This window comes from Artemia franciscana, chromosome 10, assembly GCF_032884065.1.
Source record: "Artemia franciscana chromosome 10, ASM3288406v1, whole genome shotgun sequence".
In the NCBI taxonomy this organism is placed as follows: domain Eukaryota; kingdom Metazoa; phylum Arthropoda; class Branchiopoda; order Anostraca; family Artemiidae; genus Artemia; species Artemia franciscana.
The window spans coordinates 15,559,187-15,579,407 of record NC_088872.1 but is presented as its reverse complement, the minus strand read 5'-3'; the positions used below and the strand labels follow the sequence as shown (position 1 = coordinate 15,579,407).

At 34.6% G+C, this 20,221-nt stretch overlaps 1 protein-coding gene and 1 long non-coding RNA gene across 2 annotated transcripts in view; one reads left to right on the top strand and one right to left on the bottom strand.

Annotated features, from left to right (window-relative positions):
• Positions 1-20,221, bottom strand: part of LOC136031832 (uncharacterized) — a 275,292-nt gene that overhangs the window by 4,628 nt on the left and 250,443 nt on the right. The gene's annotated exons all lie outside the window — the stretch shown is intronic.
• On the top strand, positions 3,258-16,064 carry LOC136031831 (achaete-scute homolog 1b-like). Its single transcript, XM_065711659.1, has 3 exons — positions 3,258-3,325; positions 4,192-5,046; positions 15,761-16,064. Exon 2 carries the CDS (start codon positions 4,409-4,411, stop codon positions 5,042-5,044), a length of 636 nt encoding a protein of 211 aa, XP_065567731.1. The 5' UTR covers positions 3,258-3,325; positions 4,192-4,408; the 3' UTR covers positions 5,045-5,046; positions 15,761-16,064.

Sequence of the window (20,221 nt, the reverse complement as noted above, 5' to 3'; positions counted from 1 at the left end):
TTATAAAAATCTTTGTAAGTAGGGGGGTGATTTCCTGTAAAAACAATTTCTAATATACTAGCAAATCAATCAGAGAAGATACTTAGGATTAGGAGAGAGCAACGATGAGTAATTTGTTTTTCAGTTTTAGTACAAAAAGATCGATAGAGATCGACCATACTTTAGGAAAACATGACATGAGGAAAGTCGGACAACAAGTTCTAACAGCACTATTAGACCAAGATCTAATGGTTCTAATAGACAATAAGATGAACATGATTGATGAAATCAGTTTTCTTTCCGAGAGATCACCAGATTCCCGGCCTGTGCCCTGTTGGTAAAATGGGTTTTGGCAATAGCTGAATTCTTTTAGTACAAACAAGCTCGAACAAAACTTCTCATATGGTAAGGGTATAAATATTGGGGTGTCTAAAGAAATCTGTTCACACTATTGAAAATAGTTAAAACTAAACAAAGCTATTTTGAAATAATGACAAATAAACTAAAGTATACGAATATTTACGCTATATAACTATTAGTCGTCCTTAGCTAAATCGGAGAGAGCATACCAAAAGCATAGAATACATTACAATCTAAAACTCAAAAAGACACTTTACGTCAAGATTTCAATGGTAATTCAGTGAATCAATTTCTTATGACAACATTTTTCGGCTGCTAGCCTAGTACTTTTTCTAGATATAAGGAAAGTTGTAGCCTATCTTTTATTGATTATAGCTATTTTTGCATCTTAAGGTATAATTTTTATTAAATTAAATAGCTTTTTTAAAGTCATTTGTTCACAGTACTGTAAATCAAAATCATGTTCAAGAGTCTTAGGAAGCTAAGAGGGGGGAGTGTGTCTGAGATTAAGCTAATGGCAATACAAAAATAAGAAAAATCCCCTCATAGTCGAAACAAGTAAAGAATTGAGGCTTATTTTAACTTCCACAATGATCAAAACGTGCCTGGATTACTATAAAATTAACTAAATTATAGCTCTTGCTCTTATTTCCTTCTGAGTTAAATTGAGTTCCAACAACCCCACCAAGGACCTTTTGACAGCTCCAACAAACTACTTCTCATATTCACCCATTTTCATCCCCAAAAATGTAAAATGATGCTTCTGAATATGAATCGTTGTCATTTCAAGGGAATCAAATAGAACGAGAACTTAAGAGCTCCCTTCTTCCATCCCCCCATGCATTGGTCAGAGTGGGTTTGGGTTCTGAAAAAATACAACGACGATGCTTACTATTGCTTACAGTCAAGTTTGGCTGATACTCAATAGCCCATTCAGCTGGTCATCTTGGAGACACGATCTTAGGGTCCTGTCTCTTTTCTTCCACTAAAAAGGTTCAATCGGATCCTGGCCCAAAAAAGGCATAGCCAGGACGCTAATTCTTAGTTCCCACGAAGTTTTTTCGAACCAACTTCCTTTTCTGGTAAGTTTCTTGATAAAAATGAATTTAGTGACCTTGTTTCCCACAAAGTAGTAGTAGTAGTAGGAGTAGCAATGGTAGTCGTAGTAGTAGTAATAGTAGTAGTAGGAGTAGCAGTAGTAATCTGTTTCAGTTTCAGTTTCCCCTCCAATAATTTAGAATAAATATTATTATGTAGCCCATGCAGCTCCTTCTTGCCCCCCCCCCAAGAAAAATTCTGGAGCTTCGCCCCTGCACGAAATTGTCATACATTTAAGGTTCGGTTTGCCAATCTTGAAATAAAAAAGCTGATATTTATTAACATAAATTATGCAATATCTTCTGTGTATCATACAGGGGCAAAGGGGTTCCTCCAATTTTTGTGAAGGAACCCCTAGGTGTTTAAACTGAAAAGTAGTAACTCAAAAATGCAGATTTATCATATTTTGACTCTCCACAGAAAATACTACCCCACAGAAAATACTCCCCCTCCTAACGCTACTTTCCAAAAGCCTGGACAAGTGTGCACCTTGTCGGTCTTAACACCAAAAAGGCCCAGCTAGGAAACCTACTCTTACACTCGGTAAATTTTGATTGATATATGAACACACCTTCTATAATCCAAGAAGTGCAAGCAGAAAACTCACTATACTTTCCACCAAGTTTGGCAATCCCTTCTGTACGATGTCTTGAAGATAATAATTTTAGAGACCCTGTCCGAGAGGGGTCAGATTGTGTCCGAATACTCCAAAAGTAAAGCTATGATTGTAGCTTTAAGAAAAACTGAACAACCGGTAGCAATAATTTTTATTCAGTTTAAGCTCAAGTTTGCCCTCTCCTTCCGTCAGATTTTTTTTTTTTTTTTTTTTTTTTTTTTTTTTTTTTTTTTTTTTTTTTTTTTTTTTTTTACTTAATTATAGATTTTACTGTTGAAACCAAAGGCTATAGTAACATAAGATTGAAAAAGAGTTTTAAAAAACTGTCTAGGAAAAAATATTCCCATCGAAAATTTTTTCTGATTCCTAATAATGTGCAAATTTAATTTATCTTTCTGATTCAACTGAAAAATAATTACTAAAATAACTTTTCGATCCTACATATTTAACCTCAACAAAAAGGTCGGAGTCCCACTGCACCTTCCCCTAAAAAAAAAAAAAAATCGATTTTCACTGTGATTTAAAGTTTAACCATTTTAAGATTTACTAATACATTTAAGTTAGTACCTGTTGTACGTTTGTTTTGTATGATTGTTTATTTAATTCTGTTCGTTTTGGGCTTACTTATTCTTTAATAGTAAAAGATATTTGTTCGTTTCAAGCTTGATTTGCATATTCAATTTAAGTTTTACACGTTTTAAGATTTATTCATACGTTTATATTAGTACATGATCTATGTTTGTTTGCTATGATTATTTATTTAATTTCTATTCGTTTTGGGTTTCATTTATTCTTGAGTGGTAATTTTTGGTAATTTTTTAGTTTAAATTAGTTCTTTTTATTTCTGCTGACCTTAAGTTAAATATGGCTTTTAGCCTACTTTTCTGTGAAAACTTTATTTTCGGAAAGTTTTGTCTTGATGAATTACCAAGAAAAAAGTAATGTTTTGCCAAGAAAGTAATTTTTTCTCAGAAAATAGGGCTTAATTTTTCAGTGCAAAAAAAGAATTAGCTTGGGTGTGGTTCAAGAGGCTTATCACAAAAAGGAAAAAAAAATATTTACAATGATTACTTTTGGATGGTTTAATGGAAGTAGAAGACGGTATTTTTTTTTAAATAATATTTTCTACCGAAATGAGCCATCTATATCCTCAGAAAGGGAAGAAAAACACATTTATAAAATATCGTCATGGTGGCTACATCAGAATGTTTTTTTTGTGATTATCAACTTGATTAAAGGTTTTTATTACTCTCGGGAAGTTTCAGGGATAGGGTAAGCTTCAAGTAGACCTTATTAACGTGACTCAATAATGGAGTCTAAAATCCAAAGTTTTTTCATGCATGGAAAGGAGTGAATGTGGGCAAATACTTCTTCTCTTGAAATATGAAGATTATTACAGTTTCTTCTAAAATCTTATATATATATCCTGAAATCCAACACTCTTTAAATTTTTTTAGAAGTTTGACCTTTCCCCCGTAAAATTGCCGAAATTTTAGCTCCCAGATAAAACGTAAGCCATACAATACAACCTAGTCAGACTCATTTCTGATCCTAAACAAAGCAAAACCTAGTCTTGAAACAAGGTCGTATCCGGGGGAGAGTATAGAATTTGAACCCTCGAAATTTTTGCCCGAGTCGTTTAATCTTATCAAAATACATTGGTGTGTCTTTTAAAGTGCTTCTTTGATTCCTTACCCCCCCCCCCAAAAAAAAATACCACCCAAAACCAAAATCCTAGAGATGTCCATGTCTTGAAAGTATTTCATGGAAATTTAAAGACGATGGCAATTGAAGACTGTCATCTATTTAACAAGAGGAACCAAAAATAGCGGTAATAAAAAACCAAATAAATGTCTTTTATTGATTCTAATAATACAGTAATAGAGGCAAAAATAACATGCAAAATATTTTCCAAGTCTGTCCAGTTAGGATAATAGCAACGATTAAAAAAAGACGTATAATTCTCATAAGAAGTTGCATTAAATTCTTTTCTGTTTCAGGTTAGCTTTTACTTTTTTTTAGCCACAAATAATCAGCCTCAGTACGACTCTGTCCAATTTAATTCGTTATAATTATCTTTGATAATTATAAATAATTATTTTTCTGCCTATTTATTTTTCATGTTTTTTTCCGAGCAGCCGCATTTGATAAATACATACCATACTTCGTCGTAATCTTTGACGCGTGACAATATGCCCGGAGGTGGCTACCCACGCGCGGCGTCGCGTGGCATAGTCCACGCGTATACCCCAATCGTCTGAGGTGTATACAAGAAGGTTCTGCCTACCAGAGTATATCGCAGTTACGCACACAGCGTCTAAGAGTAGAGTTGTTATCAGTGATAAAGAAGAAGCTATGGCAACAACTGTAGGATATTCAATTTCTCACCTACAGTCTCAGCAGAGTTATTCATCAGTTCAGTCACCTCGGAGTAGTCCAGAAAAACCAAGTGTCATGAATCAGTTACCAGAATCCGGTTCAAACTGTAAGCGTAGAATTCAATTTTCTTCACTAGGGTATGTTTTACCCTCAGGACCCGGCGCTTCTGTTGTACGGAGAAATGCCAGGGAAAGGAACAGGGTGAAGCAAGTTAACCAAGGTTTTGCTATATTAAGGCAACAGATCCCTGCATCAATAGCAAATAGCCGATGTGAAAATGGATCTAAAAGACCTGGCCGCTCTAGAAAAATCAGTAAAGTAGAAACACTTCGATGTGCAGTCGAATATATTCGGGCCCTCGAGCAAATTTTGAGAGATGATGGGGACTTCGAAACCAAATCAACAGAAAGCCAAAGCTCTTACAATCTTTCACCGGATTATACATGTGACCCTTCATCACCGGCACCATCCTACTCAAGTGATGCCTCTTCACAAAGAACTGGATCGCTGTGGGAGATGCACTCTAACGAAGAAAAAATGAAAACGGAAATCTATAACCCTTCCGATGATGAACTCCTAGATGCAATTACTTGGTGGCAGCAAAGTCAATAAAGGTAACTCTTTTTAATATAGTTGAAAGTAGTTCAAAGTTCAAATATTATTTGATTTTGCCTGTAAGGCTGTTGTACGGTAATTCTGATGGATTTTATATGTTAAGCTACTGCTATGTCGGTGTTAAAAAAAATCACTATTCAGTATTTACTCTTGCAAGAAAAAGAAAGTTAAGCTCAAATACTTTGAGACAAACCGTCTTTCGTACTGGCCGGTGTTTTTTGTTGATGGGATAGATTTAATTAATTAAATCTATTCGCCGTGTCTGATTTCCGTCTAACCTTTCCCTAAAAATATAGTTTCTGAATTTATTTCTAGTAATTTTTGGATAAAATAATTTTTAGTTTACAGTCTAACTACGCTTAATTTCTTTTTTCCTTCTTTTCTTTACATGTGCGACTTAATATCAAAAGTCAAGGGAACTTCAAAAAAGACTTGAAAGTGAAAAAGACTTTCTAAACGAAAGGAAACATTGAAGGAAAACCTTTCGAAGAGTGTACTATTTTTGCAGAAAAGGCCAATTGAAACCACTTAGCATTTAATAATTTTCTGGGATTAGTTATAAACCTGGGTATATTTGAACTTTACACAACCAAGCTCTTGTAAAAAAAGAAGAAAAAAAATCTGACATGGACAAACTTATTTTCCAGTAAACAGCCTAAGGGGGGGGGGGGACTAGCCGATAGAGGGCAAAATTTGCCGAAATTAGTAGTAGGCAATATCCGTTGCGTGGATAACACGACATATACCATAAAAAATGACATGATCATAAACACACATATAATCATAAAAAAAATCTTGAAGTTGAAGAGGACAAATGGAATTACGTGGAAAAATTAGGTTTAGAGGGGGGCGTTTTCTTCCTGTCCAAGAGGAATTTACGGCCTTGAAATCTACAAGGGGATTGGAAGAAATATATGAAAGAGGAAAAAAAATTCTTTTTTTTTCTTTTTTGGCAAAGTGTCTTTACTAAATAATCTCACATTTTTTAGTGTCATCAATATTCTCACAGTTATCTCAAAGGAACTACCCTACATTTCTCTCTGTTCATGAAATTTAAGCAAGCACTTGTAAGGTAGTTCGTGGTAAAAATAATTGCAAATAAGGAACAGCTCGTGGTAATACCGATCAGAATTCGGAAAAATGTTTTGATAGCAATATGTACATAAAAACATACAATTTTTATGGTATTTCTAAATATTTATTATTCACTAATTTTAAATTTACTGACCAAATTGTCAAGGAATGGGGAAAACACCACCAAAAAAGAAGATAGAGTTTGATGTTAACTACGCCATCAAATTCAGAATATTTAGACGAATTGCAGTGGTTTCAAGCCACTGTCTACAAAAATGTGAAATTTTGCCGGTTTTTTTTCCAAAAAAGATGATGGATGTATGTTAATTTTATATTTTTCTTTTACGGGCGTGATCGCATCAATCCAATGATCGTACAATATCAGGAGAGTTTTCAGTCGCATGAAAATTAAAAATTTTAGTACCCTTTTAAGTAGCAAAAGAGATTGCGTCGCGGCAAGGTGGGGCTTTCTGCCATTTAGTGGTGTTAAACGAAAATGTCGGCCAAAAATGCTATCGAGTAAAAATTCTAAGATAACCAATAAATTTAAAATTATCTAAAACTATCTATTAAGCTAACTAGCTTCAGAGACCATAATGCCGCAAGGTATTCTTTCCTGAATATACACCTAGGGCATACAAAATAAAAGGTTGATATAGGCCATTATTTGTTTCATTTAACTAGGTGATTCATTTAGGGCTTCCTATAAGGATGTACAGTGGTAAATGTTGGGCATTAGCTATTGAGGGCGGGAGTCAGTGGATCTTTTTGTGTGTATATGGGGTGGGGCTGAAGCTACTAAAGATACAATTTTACACCCGAATTTCCAGATTTGCAGTGAACCTTTAGATAAATATTAAAAGAGGGTCTGAGAGAATACTATTCTTACCTGCTCAAAAGGCCCAGAGGTTGGAAGCATCATGGTTGAGAGCAACAGGAAATCTCTCTGGGATCATGAAATTTTACGGAGCATCATCATGAAATTTCATGGAACATCATCATGGAGCATGGGAGCATCATGAAATTTCTCATGATTTCTATCAGGAAATTTCTCACAATGGGGGGGGGGGTCATCATGCGCTACCAGGAGCTTCGTTTTCACTAAAATTAAAATAGGAATGTGTTTCTTTATCAAATTTTTTATATATTTGCGATTTCTTCTTCTTTCCCAGGGAAAGCAGTGTTTCCTCGTGCCCTTGTCAGCATCCATGGTAGAAATCCATATGAAAGCCTTATAAACTGTGGCACTGAGTCCCCTAAAATTATTTTTAATTTTTGAGACTCCTTTTTGAAATATATTTGAAGGGGAAGGGGTGCACTTTTTAGGGAAGTTTTGATTAAATGCAAGCCACAAAAAAATAGTATTCTTGCAGATTCAGAAGATGCAATATTTATTGCATCTTCTGAATCAGCAGAATATGCAAAGGCTATTATCAAATATAATATTGCATAAATTCAGAAGAAAAGGGCTAAACCCTCCAATAAGGGTTACGATCCTGATAAAAATTTTACGCAATAAAATTATGAATTTCACAGAGGTGAACTAACCAGGGAGAGAATAACTTTTCGTTAATTTTCTTGGTATTATTTCTTATAAGCTACAGGTTATAGAAAAAGGCGAGATTCTTTGCCTCTCCAGAAACTAAGGCACTATGTCCTTGGCTTACGACAATACGTTACAAATCTAAACTTGTAAAATTGAAGCAAACTTGTTATAATGAAATAAGAGGAAAGAATTTTTTTTTCGCTTTGGTAGAATGTTTCCTCGGGCCCCTCTCTGTCAGTTGCGACCGTTAAGTTAGTAAACTAGTACATTCCACTTTCATCCTAATGTTCATTTCAATAGATGGCCTATTAACCATCCGTTCAGGTTTCCACTCATCGTCCGGTATCAGGAGATAAAAAGAGGAAATAGCGTCGGAGACATCGTAATTTTTTTCTTCCCTACTTCCGTATCCTGAATAGTAACCATCAACTTTATTATATTGTGTGACAGCTCTTTTACTCCGTATCTTTTAAAATTTCCCATGCTTCACCCATTTCCTTTTTGGGGTAGCTATTACCCGTCTCTTACCTGTCGGCTTAGGTATTGTATAGCTGTAATTACCTTGTTATATCATCGAAGGGTTATAATTGCCTTCAAAATGAAAAACAGAAGCATTAAGTTGATGGACCTCAAAAATATTTTTGAAGTTGTTGCCCCCCTGCAGCGAAGACTTTGAACAAATGGTTAATTCAAAATTAGCGACCTGAATCATACAATTTAAAAGGCACTGAAAGAAAATATAAAAGTTACAAACCCCCCTCCGTAATGTCGCCTAAACCTCTTCTTCATAGAGGTTTCATTTCAAATTTGAGAGGTATGAACCTCACTCGGACTGTAAAAGCAAGTATCGAGCGATTTTAACTGATACTTATTAATCTAATCAGTATCAGTTGTATAAAATTGTCTGATATATTTTGTATCGCAGATTTAAAATGAAATTCAAGCGTGTCCCTTAAGCCTGGAAATATTGCAGCTCTTCATAATTACGTCTCGGAAGGCTCCTTTCCGGAAATTATCGTTTTTTATCTAAATGATGGTAAGGCAGTGTGGTTTTAGACAGTATGAAGCATTAAAACGTTTTTGAATATAATGTGTTTTAATTCTGATGACCAATGTTTCAGTGTTAAAATGATCTACGTTTTGTTTTTGTTTTTCACGAGGATTGCTTCATTTGCGAAAGCTTCTATTAACAAAAATAGGCTAGGAACCAAATGTTACTATTCAAAAATTGCGCGTAGGAGGAAACGGAAAGGATATTCTGAGATTCCTCCCCTTCCCCTCAAGAGTTTGCAGAGAAACTTGTTACAAAACACCAAATTTAGAAATGCATGCTTTAAAATGCTCTATTTTCCAATTATCAGACTCCAGCAAAAGGGATTATGTGGGGGGGAGGGGCAAACAGCTATAAGAAGGTCGGTGTATAGCTATTAAATAATTAAAGACATATTTAAATTGTTTTTCATATTTTGAAGGGCTTGATTCCGTTGAATTCGAAGACCGTGTGCCTGTATTTGTTCTAATCACTTGCCCGCAAAGAGAGTGAGAAAACAACAGAACGCCCTATATTAAAAGAATATCGTTAAAACTGACTAAATTGTTTGGGGGGTTTCTCGCTACATCCAGTTGGGAGTTTCTTTTAATTATCTCCTAGGCGCTGGTACTGTTCACTGTCCTATCTGTATAAAACAGTAAGTAATCAATTAAACTACCCGTATGTATGTAATCTATAATTAACATAACGAGGATGGATGATACGCACTGGTGTTTGTATAGCACCCGCAGCTTGAAGTGATTAATAAGGCTATTTATTGTCCAACAAAACTCGTAAAATTAAAGTATTAAAAAAAAAACTAGTCGTACATAGTAAAGGCTTTTTCTTCGTTTCGACATAATTGGTTGAAGTAAAATGTTTGTTTCCAAAAGTATTATAAATTAGTGTATTTTTACGAAGAACGTGTGGCAAAGTCACCAAATGAAGGCGGGGGGGGGGTGGCATTTGTTCTTACTCGTTATTTTGTCCCCTTTTATTTTAGAAATACATTTTTCTTTTCCTTTTTTCGTTGAAACATGCCCCCTTTTGGTATTTCCATTGAAAAAGTCGCAAAAACAACAGAACTGTTCAATCGTCATGATTTTGAAAAAACAAATTTGACCCTCCCCTCTTTCGTTTTCGTGAATCGGTGTCACTAGCATGTTTGCCACAATCAATTTATCTCCGTTTGGCAATACGGTCCTCGGTTCGATCCCATCTGCTACAGGGTCAACGGAGAAAGGGACACGTCGGATTAAATATATTTCACGTAAACGCTTAAGAAAACTGGGGGATGGGATCCGATTTTTGTCCCACTATGTTTTTTTCTAATGTTACAAAAATTAACCATATAAAGCCAAACAATTAAAAAAATAAAGTTTAAGCACCTTTAGAAAGGCTCGCACCAGGATTTTTTTTTTAATATCTTTAACAAACCTTTTGGAATATAGTGAAGATCAATCTTATAAATGTTAAAATAGCAAATTAACATTAGACTTTAGAAATGTTTACAATGTAGGGCTTTTTCAGGATTTTTTTTTCGGGGGAGGGTGTTTTACACAAGGTTTTTTGGGGGGATTTTGCAGAAAAAAAAATCAAAAAACGCGAAAAAAATTGTTTATATCCATTTTTCACGTTTTAATGGGTTAAACAAACATTGTTTTCTGGAGGGAGGGGTCAAAGCTCCCTACCCTCGCTGGATACGGCCTTGGTATGTTGAAAAATTATCTTAAGTATTAATGAACACAGTAGCCCTTGATCGTAGAGACTATTTGTATGAGAAATAGTTTTAAGTATCTAGCTTTCTTTGTTTGTCTTTTTCATTGGTAGTAGAGTATTATATATCAGCACTATTGAAAGATGCCCTCCCCTTCCCTGTATTCACCTTTAAAAAGTTTAAAAGAGACTTACTTCGTCATAAATTATCTGCAAAAAATGAAAATACACATTTTACATACACATATTTTATTGCATACACAGATTTTATTTCCTTAGCGGAAATAAAATACACAATAGTCTAAGAGGAAAATTTTTGAATTCAAGTGACAACACAAATATACCGAAATACAAAATATTAAAGTATACCATGTTTTTAATGCTATAATGTAATATGCTAACATTTAAGGTATTAAAATGATAAACATAAAATACCAAATACTGAAAATACTTTTAATTCATAGACAATAGCCTACTAGTTGCAATGCCCCTCTCCCCAAAAATAATTCTTCTTTTCGAATTTCGTTCATTCTTTGTTAATTTCCAATCAACATCTTTAGCCTATACATAACTATTATGATATGTAATACTAGCTAGATTATTGATAATTTTCTTGTCCAAGAGACATAAATAAAGATTAATAAAATCCAGAAATTCGTGAGAATTGTTTTTTTCTGGGAGAGACCAATATTCAGTACAAGATTAAAATTGCTTTCCTTGGTAAATGCAAATTGTCTTTACAACAGAAATAACAGTTTTGTTTCACTTCCTTGAAACCCATCAGATTCACAAAAGCATATCGGTCACTGTTTTCTGTCGCGGATTGCTGAGCACCTTAATGTCATTGCTTGAAGGCAAAACTCTTGCAATAATTACTACTGCTGTCAACGTTGGCATACCTGCTTCCGCTTACCGCTTCGATGAGCAGCCAAACAGCCAGCACATTTCTGCTACTTTAGATTTCCCGTCTCTGCAAATATTGACTTGGATAGGAAAATTGTACTTGAGCAAAATTTTTGGATTGTTTTGTGTTTACTTTGTGTTTCCGGATTATTCTAAAAGTCCTACTGCTTTTGACGTTGTAAGAGCGGGGTCAATTTAATGGCTGGATTGAAAGACGGAAGACATAACTTGAAAATAGCGCTTTTAATAACAATCTTTGCACTTAACATACCATGTTGGTTTTTCTTCACAGGCTGGAAGGGGGGGGGGAGAATTTCCTCATGAGAAACTAGAAATCCAATAAACATTATTGTTATATAACTTTTAAGTAACTTCTTTCTTGTGACGCATTTTGTACTACACTCTGAGCCCTAGGGAAGGTAAAATTGCTCGTTTTTCTTGGGGACGATCGTGTTATACGAGGACATTTGATCCGAAGCACCTAAGCGAAGAAAATGAGACCGTTGAGGCCATCTCTGCCCCCCTGAAATACCGATATTTCTATGACTTTTCCGATCATTTCTTATACTTCCATATAAGTTGTAAGTTTGTCTTTTTTCGAAGTTATATCCCCCCCCCCTTTCCAAAAAAAATTCAGACACCGCCAACTCGCATGTGTGCCTGTTCTCTGCCGTCCAATAGTTGATGTTTATGTTTCCTGTACAAATTTTAACATTGTGTATTATTTTTCTGTAGTCTTACGGTTTTAATTCTTCAAAGCAGGACGAAAACTTTGCCGTTATTTGATAGCTGATCCAGCTTTGTCCATTTATCGAACGAGATTTGCTTGAGCTTTTTTTTTTTAGACTAAAAACATATTGTACATACCCCTGAAACATGTGAAAATAGGAAAGTGTCTTTATTTCTAAAATATTTTACATCATTTTCTAAGAAAAAGTCTCAGCAATATCATATCGAGGGATCACTGACTTCCGGGAATCATGTACACCAGGTGTACGCATGACAAGTGCGCCAATAGAATACCAAGCGTGGTGAAGCTTTGCCCATTATTTCGGGGACTATACCACGGTTGGCGGAGCTGATTGGCACACGCGGTCCTCTAAGAAGTGCATCAAATGGCGGGAAGTGGGTGCCCCCTCGATAATTATTCTGACAGTGAATGGATAAATATAAAACTAGTGGATCCAATGACATTGGTATCTTGTCTATTTAGCGCAAGTTATAGCTAAAGATTTGTTGTAATTCGTGCGTTTTACAGGAAACGAAACCCTTCACGAAATTTAACAAATGAAAATATAATGAAAACAGGATCCACTGTTTTGTTTAAAATTTTATTCCCGTTTCCACAACATTTTTATTTGTTAAATTCTGTAAATGGAAAGGAAGAAATTATTTATATGAACCTTCGTGCAGGCATGCACTAAGAGTTTCTTGTTTTAACCTGAAAATGTAGATGCGACATTCAGTTTCTATTCAAAGATCAGACATGTTATAGTACAAACCATATAGCCTAGATGTTTCATAGACAACAGGATAGATGTGTATAGAATGTAAAGATCATAAAAAATAGATAAATAAAGAAAACAATTCAAATCCTCACTTGCGGACACATATATAAAAGAAAAAAATCTAAATAAATAATAAACCCTTTTGTCACTTATACTTGAGATGATGTACAGGCCATTCCGTTGAATCTGGTTTCAAATGGAATTACGTAATTTTTTTTTTTTTTTTTTTTTTTTTTTTTTTTTTTTTTTTTTTTACCGAGAATTCTCCAAGTTGAATTCCCAAGGCGAGAATTCAAGGTTTGCGAGAACGCAAACCGGGCAAGCAAATCCTAGGCTATATTAAGTTAGTTTGGTGTCAATGACAAACTCTTTATTCTTTTTTTCTTAATTAATGTTTTGCCTTTAGTTGAACCTATTATAAAATTAGTTAGTTTCTACAATGTTTACTTGGGTTTGTTTACAAGGACAGAGCAAATCCTTCTATATCTCCCTTGTTTTGTTACTAGAAATTATACAACCCCGTGTTCAATCATAACCCCATCCGGCGGAAATTCTTTTAATAAAAATCTAAAATTGTCGCACGACTACCTGTTTGATATGAGACAAACTTTTTCCCTTCTTTTCATTCGAAAATCCTTTTCATAAAACGCCAAGGGGGGAAGATTAAGCCTATTCAGAACCAGACAGACCCCATACTTGAACCAGTACCTGTACATAGTCATTTAGGACTTGAATAGGGCCTATTGTGCCGTAACGTTGGACGCGTAACCGATCAAAAAGAAAGCGCTCAAGACCCCTATTCAAAGCCAGCAATGTATTCACTGTGTTCATCTACCTGAATATATTCGGGATCAAGAATATGAAATGTGGGACGTGATCTTAGCACTAAAGTTTTCGTCGATTTTACGCTTCACGCGGTGACTATTTGCACGATTAACTATTCATTTAGCCTGCCTCATTAGTGTCTTCACAAATCTTATCCTGGTTTCTCAGACAACAATTATCATTGGATTTCTGTGTCTATTAAATAGCTACCAAAAGCTTCTGATGCAGAAAATAAAATCCAGTTTTGCATTCACTTCTTCATTAGTTCCTCTAAGCAGGCAAATACGCAAAGAAATTTTGAGGGGCCCATGTTTCCACAGGGTCCAAGTATGTTGAAACATGAAAATGACAATTTTATGACATATAAAGAAAATCATCGAATCTTAAGGACGGGAAAAGTTTTAGTACCCAACTTGATATATACACACTCAATTATCCCCTAAAACAGTGCCTGGAACAAATTTTGATTCATTGTTGTCGTAAACATTATCTATTCTTGAGGGACAGTGTTTGTAGTAACATAATTATATTTTTGCTCGCAAAATTTTAAGTCTCTCCCCTCCCACTACCACAAAGTGGGTTTCTTGTAATAATGAGCCTACAAAGCCAGTTTGGCAAGTAAATTGCAATATAGTGACAAGAGTGACATCTTTATCATTCTACTCCCTTTTTTTCTTCTATATTTTGATTCTTGGGATCCACTGACCCTGTCAAACCTATTCATGTCAGGATTTCCTCCGAGTGCTGACTTGTGAATGTTTTCATATTTTCGTATTGATGTATACCAAGAAGTTGACTGCTTCGTTGGGTATATCCTTCTATACTTCTTCAGTCGAGTCAAGTTTCCAAGAAGATACTTGATCAGGCTTGTGCTTGTGTTTTCTAAGGCTACTGATCAGACGTCTTTGTTCGAGTTCTCATGGTTTATAGATGGGACAAATTGTGTCGGAGTTATTCCTTCAACGATTGACAAAATCCTTACAAAAAGGAAGCTGTTTTTTTTTTTTTTTTTTTTTTTTTTTTTTTTTTTTTTTTTTTTTTTTTTTTTTTTTTTTTTTTTTTTAGCAACGATTAGTTCTTTATTTATATCTACGTACGTTGTCCTTAATCAAGGACAAATTGTTGAAACCTCTCTTGATTTAAAACTATTAATTATAGTCTCTAAAACTATTGGTCATTTTTGGTTGTTGTGGAGTGGTGGTTACAGTCCTCTGGGATATTTAATTGGCTACTTTATTGCCAAAACGAAAAAACGAAGGATAGCGAGAACAAAGTGGTTATTCAGAGCCAGTGAAAAAATAAGAAAAAAGGAAATATTTCGGTTCAGATCCCCAGTCTTAGTGAAAAAAAAAAGAAGAATAAAGCATTGATACAAGTTCAAGGGGTAATATAAAAATACAAACTTAAAAAACACAAAATAAAATAAAAGGAACCAGGGACATCCGCAGGGGAGTGGACCCCCTCCTCCCGAACCCCTAAAATATAAACAATTTCTGTGCACTTGTCAGGCACATTTGGACAAAACTTTTTGTCGGGCCTCCTTGGTTCGTATCCAGGATTTTCTTCGGGATGTGTGTGGTCTATACAGGAATTTTTTTCGTTAGGGGGGGGGGGTTTACACGAAAAACTCAAAAACACATAACAAATTTGTTTATATTCGTTTTTGTTACGTTTTTACGAGTCAGACAAACATTTAGGGGGGGATCGAATCCCGTACCCCCCTGGACACGGCCTTGTCCTTAGTATAAAATTCATTTCCTAGATGGGCTTTTAGTTTGTTTGTAAGGAAAACTGATAAACACAAATATAAAATATAAATCGACATTTATTGTACACGGTCAATCTATGTATTAGTTCAAAGGTCTGCTTTTTCAACAATAAAATTATGAATTACTGGTTGATTTTTCCTGTACTCTTTCAATCATGTTGACTTCTACAGTAAGTAAAATTAATTCTATAAAAAAGAAAAACAAACTTTAAAAAGGGCTTAGTTTAAATAATCTAAATAGAAAAATATGTTTATGTTTATGTCATTATCTCGTTTAGATAGAAAACTATTTATTGACCATGACATAGGTTGACTTTTTGACTAAATACTTATTTATTTCCAGTTATTTTGATAACGACTTGGATGCTCCTGAGTTAATATTCAACCATCTGAACTGTGATAAAACTACCATTTTTGAAAGTTACTGGCAGAAGTAGGAGAGAAGCAGAAATCGCACTTGTTCCAAAAAAACATTTCATGCCAATCGCTGTGCCTTTTAGTGACGTCATTATACCTGTGATTCTATGTTATGGTGCATATCGGTGCATATGTTATGGTGCATATCGAAGTTGTGTGTAATTAAATTTGTTTATACGTGTATATCCTATTACTTTTTTGAACGTTTGTAAATAAAGCGATGAAAATCATATCTGCTTTCCTTTATCTGTTTGAATGAAAAGGATATTTTTTATTCAAAAAATATAAAAAAATTAATAAATCAATTCTGACATCAAGGGCTTATCAGTTTGGGCTAAAGAAAAATGACAGGCAAAAGTATAAAAGAAGGGTACAACTTTTATTAAAGGCAGTTAAAATATATATGAATATACTTTTTAAATATAAGTATATATATATATATATATATATATATATATATATATATATATATATATATATATATATATATATATATATATATATATATATATATATATATATATATATATATATATATATATATATATATATATATATATATATATATATAACGTGTACATAAAACAACAAAGATTCCGATTTTCCTCATCAAAAATCCTTCCAGTGGCAAAGAAAAAAAATTGAAATTTGAAAATTGAAACAAAATCCCAACTCAATAAAACTTATAGTACGATGTACTACAAATTATCTATTTCATATAAGATATTACATAGACTAGGAAAAACACAATGTGTAAAATATACAAATTGATTAACCCAGGTTAATCCTTAGTCATCAAGATGTCAGTCTTTACGGACTTGAGGCGGAAAGGCGTGGGTGGAAAAGAAGGGAGTGTGGGCTTAGAATTGACTCTTGGTTTTTTATTTGGAGGGAGAGATAATCAGTCCATGTTTTTCGTTTGTAATTTCTGATACAGTTCTTGCCACCCTGATGTGAAGCAAGCTAGTGTTCTAGTATTACTACTGTATCAACAACTACTACTAATGCTACTCTGACTAATACTAATAACCCACTGCAGCACCATGCCACCTGAAGCCAACGCACCTGCGCAGGCTCCTCCTTCATCCCAATCTATTCAAATCGTCCCTTATTGCACCCTCCCAACAAGTTCCTACATCTCTTAAATATTTCCTTGCGACATTCTCCCACTCCAGTTGGGACGATCCGCTTTTCGTTTGGCCCTGGACTGTTAGCTGACAAGGACAACCTTTGGAAATCTGTCATCCTTTGTACGCAGAACGTATCCTAGCCATCTCATCCTTTCTCTAATTATAGTCCTAAATGAGGGATTGAAGTGAACATTTCGTACAGCTTACGGTTCGAGATGCGGTCAGTCAGTCGAGTACATAAAGCAATCTGTAGGCAATTTCGCTGGAAAACATCTAGTAAATCCTCATACGGTTTGTCGGAGCGCCCTCGCTTCAGAACCATACTTGACCACTGTCATCACTTCTATTGCTTGGCTGAAATAATTTGAAGCCATTCCTAAAGCTAAGCTGCAAACCAGAATTACCAATACTACAATAGCCAAATTGTCTTTACTTAATCAGGGAAGTCAGTGAATTCTTTGACACATTCACTATGACTTAAACATCGACAAAGGCTTTGCGGTGGCTTTTATCTTTGTCTGAGCATTTTGGCTGGTAATTCCCTCTGCCGATTGAGAGGGAGTGGATTTGCTTTTTGGTGATGGCATTTGCCAACTGTCCAATCGCCAAATTCTGGCATGGCTGATTAATTTTAAGTCAATCAAGGCCCGTTTTTTAGTAGTTTCTTGCTTTTAAACAGTGTACAATTCGTGCCCAAATACTTTCTAGCATTCTTTGTACTAATAATGAAAACACAGAAGATGTCTAAAAATTAAATAAATATTATTAGAAAATCAATCATGGTGACCTTTTAGAAGTTAAAAAGAGCAGGAAGGTCTACCCCAGGAACTAATTCTCCTCTCCACAGACAATGTAGTTTACCTTTTTTTAGAGGGTAGTTTACCTTTTTTCTTTATGTTTGAAAACTGAGGCAAGGATTTTCTTTGGAGGGAGGGGGGGGGGTAATGACCAAACTTGGTTTTCCCTCCCCCTAGAATTTTCCATCCCCCTGGAAAATGAAAAAGGTCAAATTTACTCCACTAAAACTTTGAAAAATATATTACACTCCCAATCTAATTTTTGTAAGTCGACGCCACTGAACTCAATAATATGTTTATGGATGCTAATTTTTGACAACATAAACCTCTTTACTTTTCCCCTGAGATGTGTTTGTATCTAATAGTTCGGAAGATTAACCCGGATTCATCACTTTGGCCATAGAAGGCAAAACGCACACTCCTTCTAGAAATAAGTAAAATGCCAGCATCTGTAACGTAACAAATAAAATTCTGGGTGCAAAAGATATTCCGGAGGGTATATTTTTCCATTCAGTGCAGAAGAAAAAAAATATAACCACTCATCAAACAGTTCGTAGTAACGAACTGTAGTAAGGAGCGACGCTTTTCCCCAAAGTCATCATATCAAATTTTGAGATAGCCATTTTGTTCAGCATAGTCGGAAATTCTAATAACTATGTCTTTGAGGATGACTTAATCCCCCATAGTCCCCTGGGGGAAGGGCTGCAAGTTATGAGCTTTGCACATTGTTTACAATTAGCATTGGTTATTGGGAAGTATACAGACGTTTTAGGGGGGATTTTCTCTGGCAGTGGTGGATAGGAGAGAGGGTTACGTGGGAGGATCTTCCCATGGAGGAATTGTCGTTGGGGAAGAGAACTTCCATGAAGGGGGCGCTGGATTTTCCAGCATTGTTTAAAAAGATAATGAGAAATAAATTAAAAAAAAAGTTTATTCAACTAAAAGTAATGAGGAACATTAAAACTTAAAACAAGCGGAAATTATTACGTATGAGGGGTTTGTACCCTCCCCTCCTTAATACCTCGCTCTTTACGCTAAAGAATTTTCAGTAATTTCAAAAGAGCTATTTATTCCAATTAAACGGCCTTTGGGGTTCAGGGATCATTCTTAAGGAACTGGAATAAAATTCGAACTTTAGTGTAAAGAGATTGACGAGGGGGCGAATGCCTCCTATACATAATAAATATACACGAATATAGAAATTCGTTACGCAAGTTAATTCGGAAGTTACATATATTTATTACTAATAAAAACGTTCGTAAATAAATTAAAAGTTCTAGTGGCCTTTTTAAGTAACCAAAAAAGCTGGAGGTTAAATAGACTCCCTCTCCCGCACCTTTTCTTCTCGAAATTGTGCGATCAAACTTTGAGAAAGCCACTTAGCCAAAAACAGCAAAAATTAATATGCAAATTTTGTTTTAATTATTCATGTACGGTGAGCCAAAATCAAAACCTGCATTAATTCAAAAACATTCAGAAATTAAATAAAAATAGAGCTTTCTCTAACTGAAAGTAAGGAGCAGCATTAAAACTCAAAACGAACAGAAATTATTCCGTATATGAAAGGAGCTGTCCCCTCCTTCATACCGCGCTCTTTACGCTAAAGTTTGACTCTTTCTCACAACCCTACTTTTTAAAATAATTAGAAACTTTTATTTCAATTAAAACAGTAAATGTTTGACTCTTTTTCACAAATTTACTTTTTAAAACAATAAAAAACTTTAGCGTAAAGAGTGGGGCGTTGAGGAGGGGACAGCCCCTCTCATGTGCCGAATAGTTTCTCTTCGTCTTAAGTTTTAATGTTGCTCCTGACTTTCAGTTAGAAAAACTTGTTTTTTTTTTTATTTAAGTCGCATAAAAAGCCACCCAAGGTCAACATAACAGCGCAAGCTGTGTAAATTCCTTGAATATATTTACCTTTGACTATATGCCTCTTTGACTATACGACAGGCAGGTTAGAAGGACAGTTCCCGAAGCTTCCGACAATTTGTCAAATTTAACTTTTTGTCAAATTTGTCAAATTTGACACATTTTTTTAACATTTAACAAATTTGCCAAATTTGTCAATATTAGCAAATATAAAAATTTAACTAAATTTTATTTCACATTTAGTTTAAAAGATTTAATGTAGATCACTAGAATTATGCATCTGAGGGTATTTCTCTGTCTATTAATACAAAAATGAAGTTTTCTGATGAAAGTAAAAAGCAAGGTCGAAACTTCACACGAACAAAACTTAGTGCTTGGCGGTTTACGTTTTGGAAAAAAATTCTAGCTCGTGATATTTTCTTTACTGGCCATGAAATCAATTAATATTTCGACACAATTTTAACTCTGTAAACAACTCAGTTTTTAGTTTTCAGTAAAGCGCTAGTTTTTCAAAATTCTACAAGTATAGAGAAATATCCCTGGCCATTTAGTTAGAAACAGTATTTCAAAAATATATTGCAAAAACCGTGA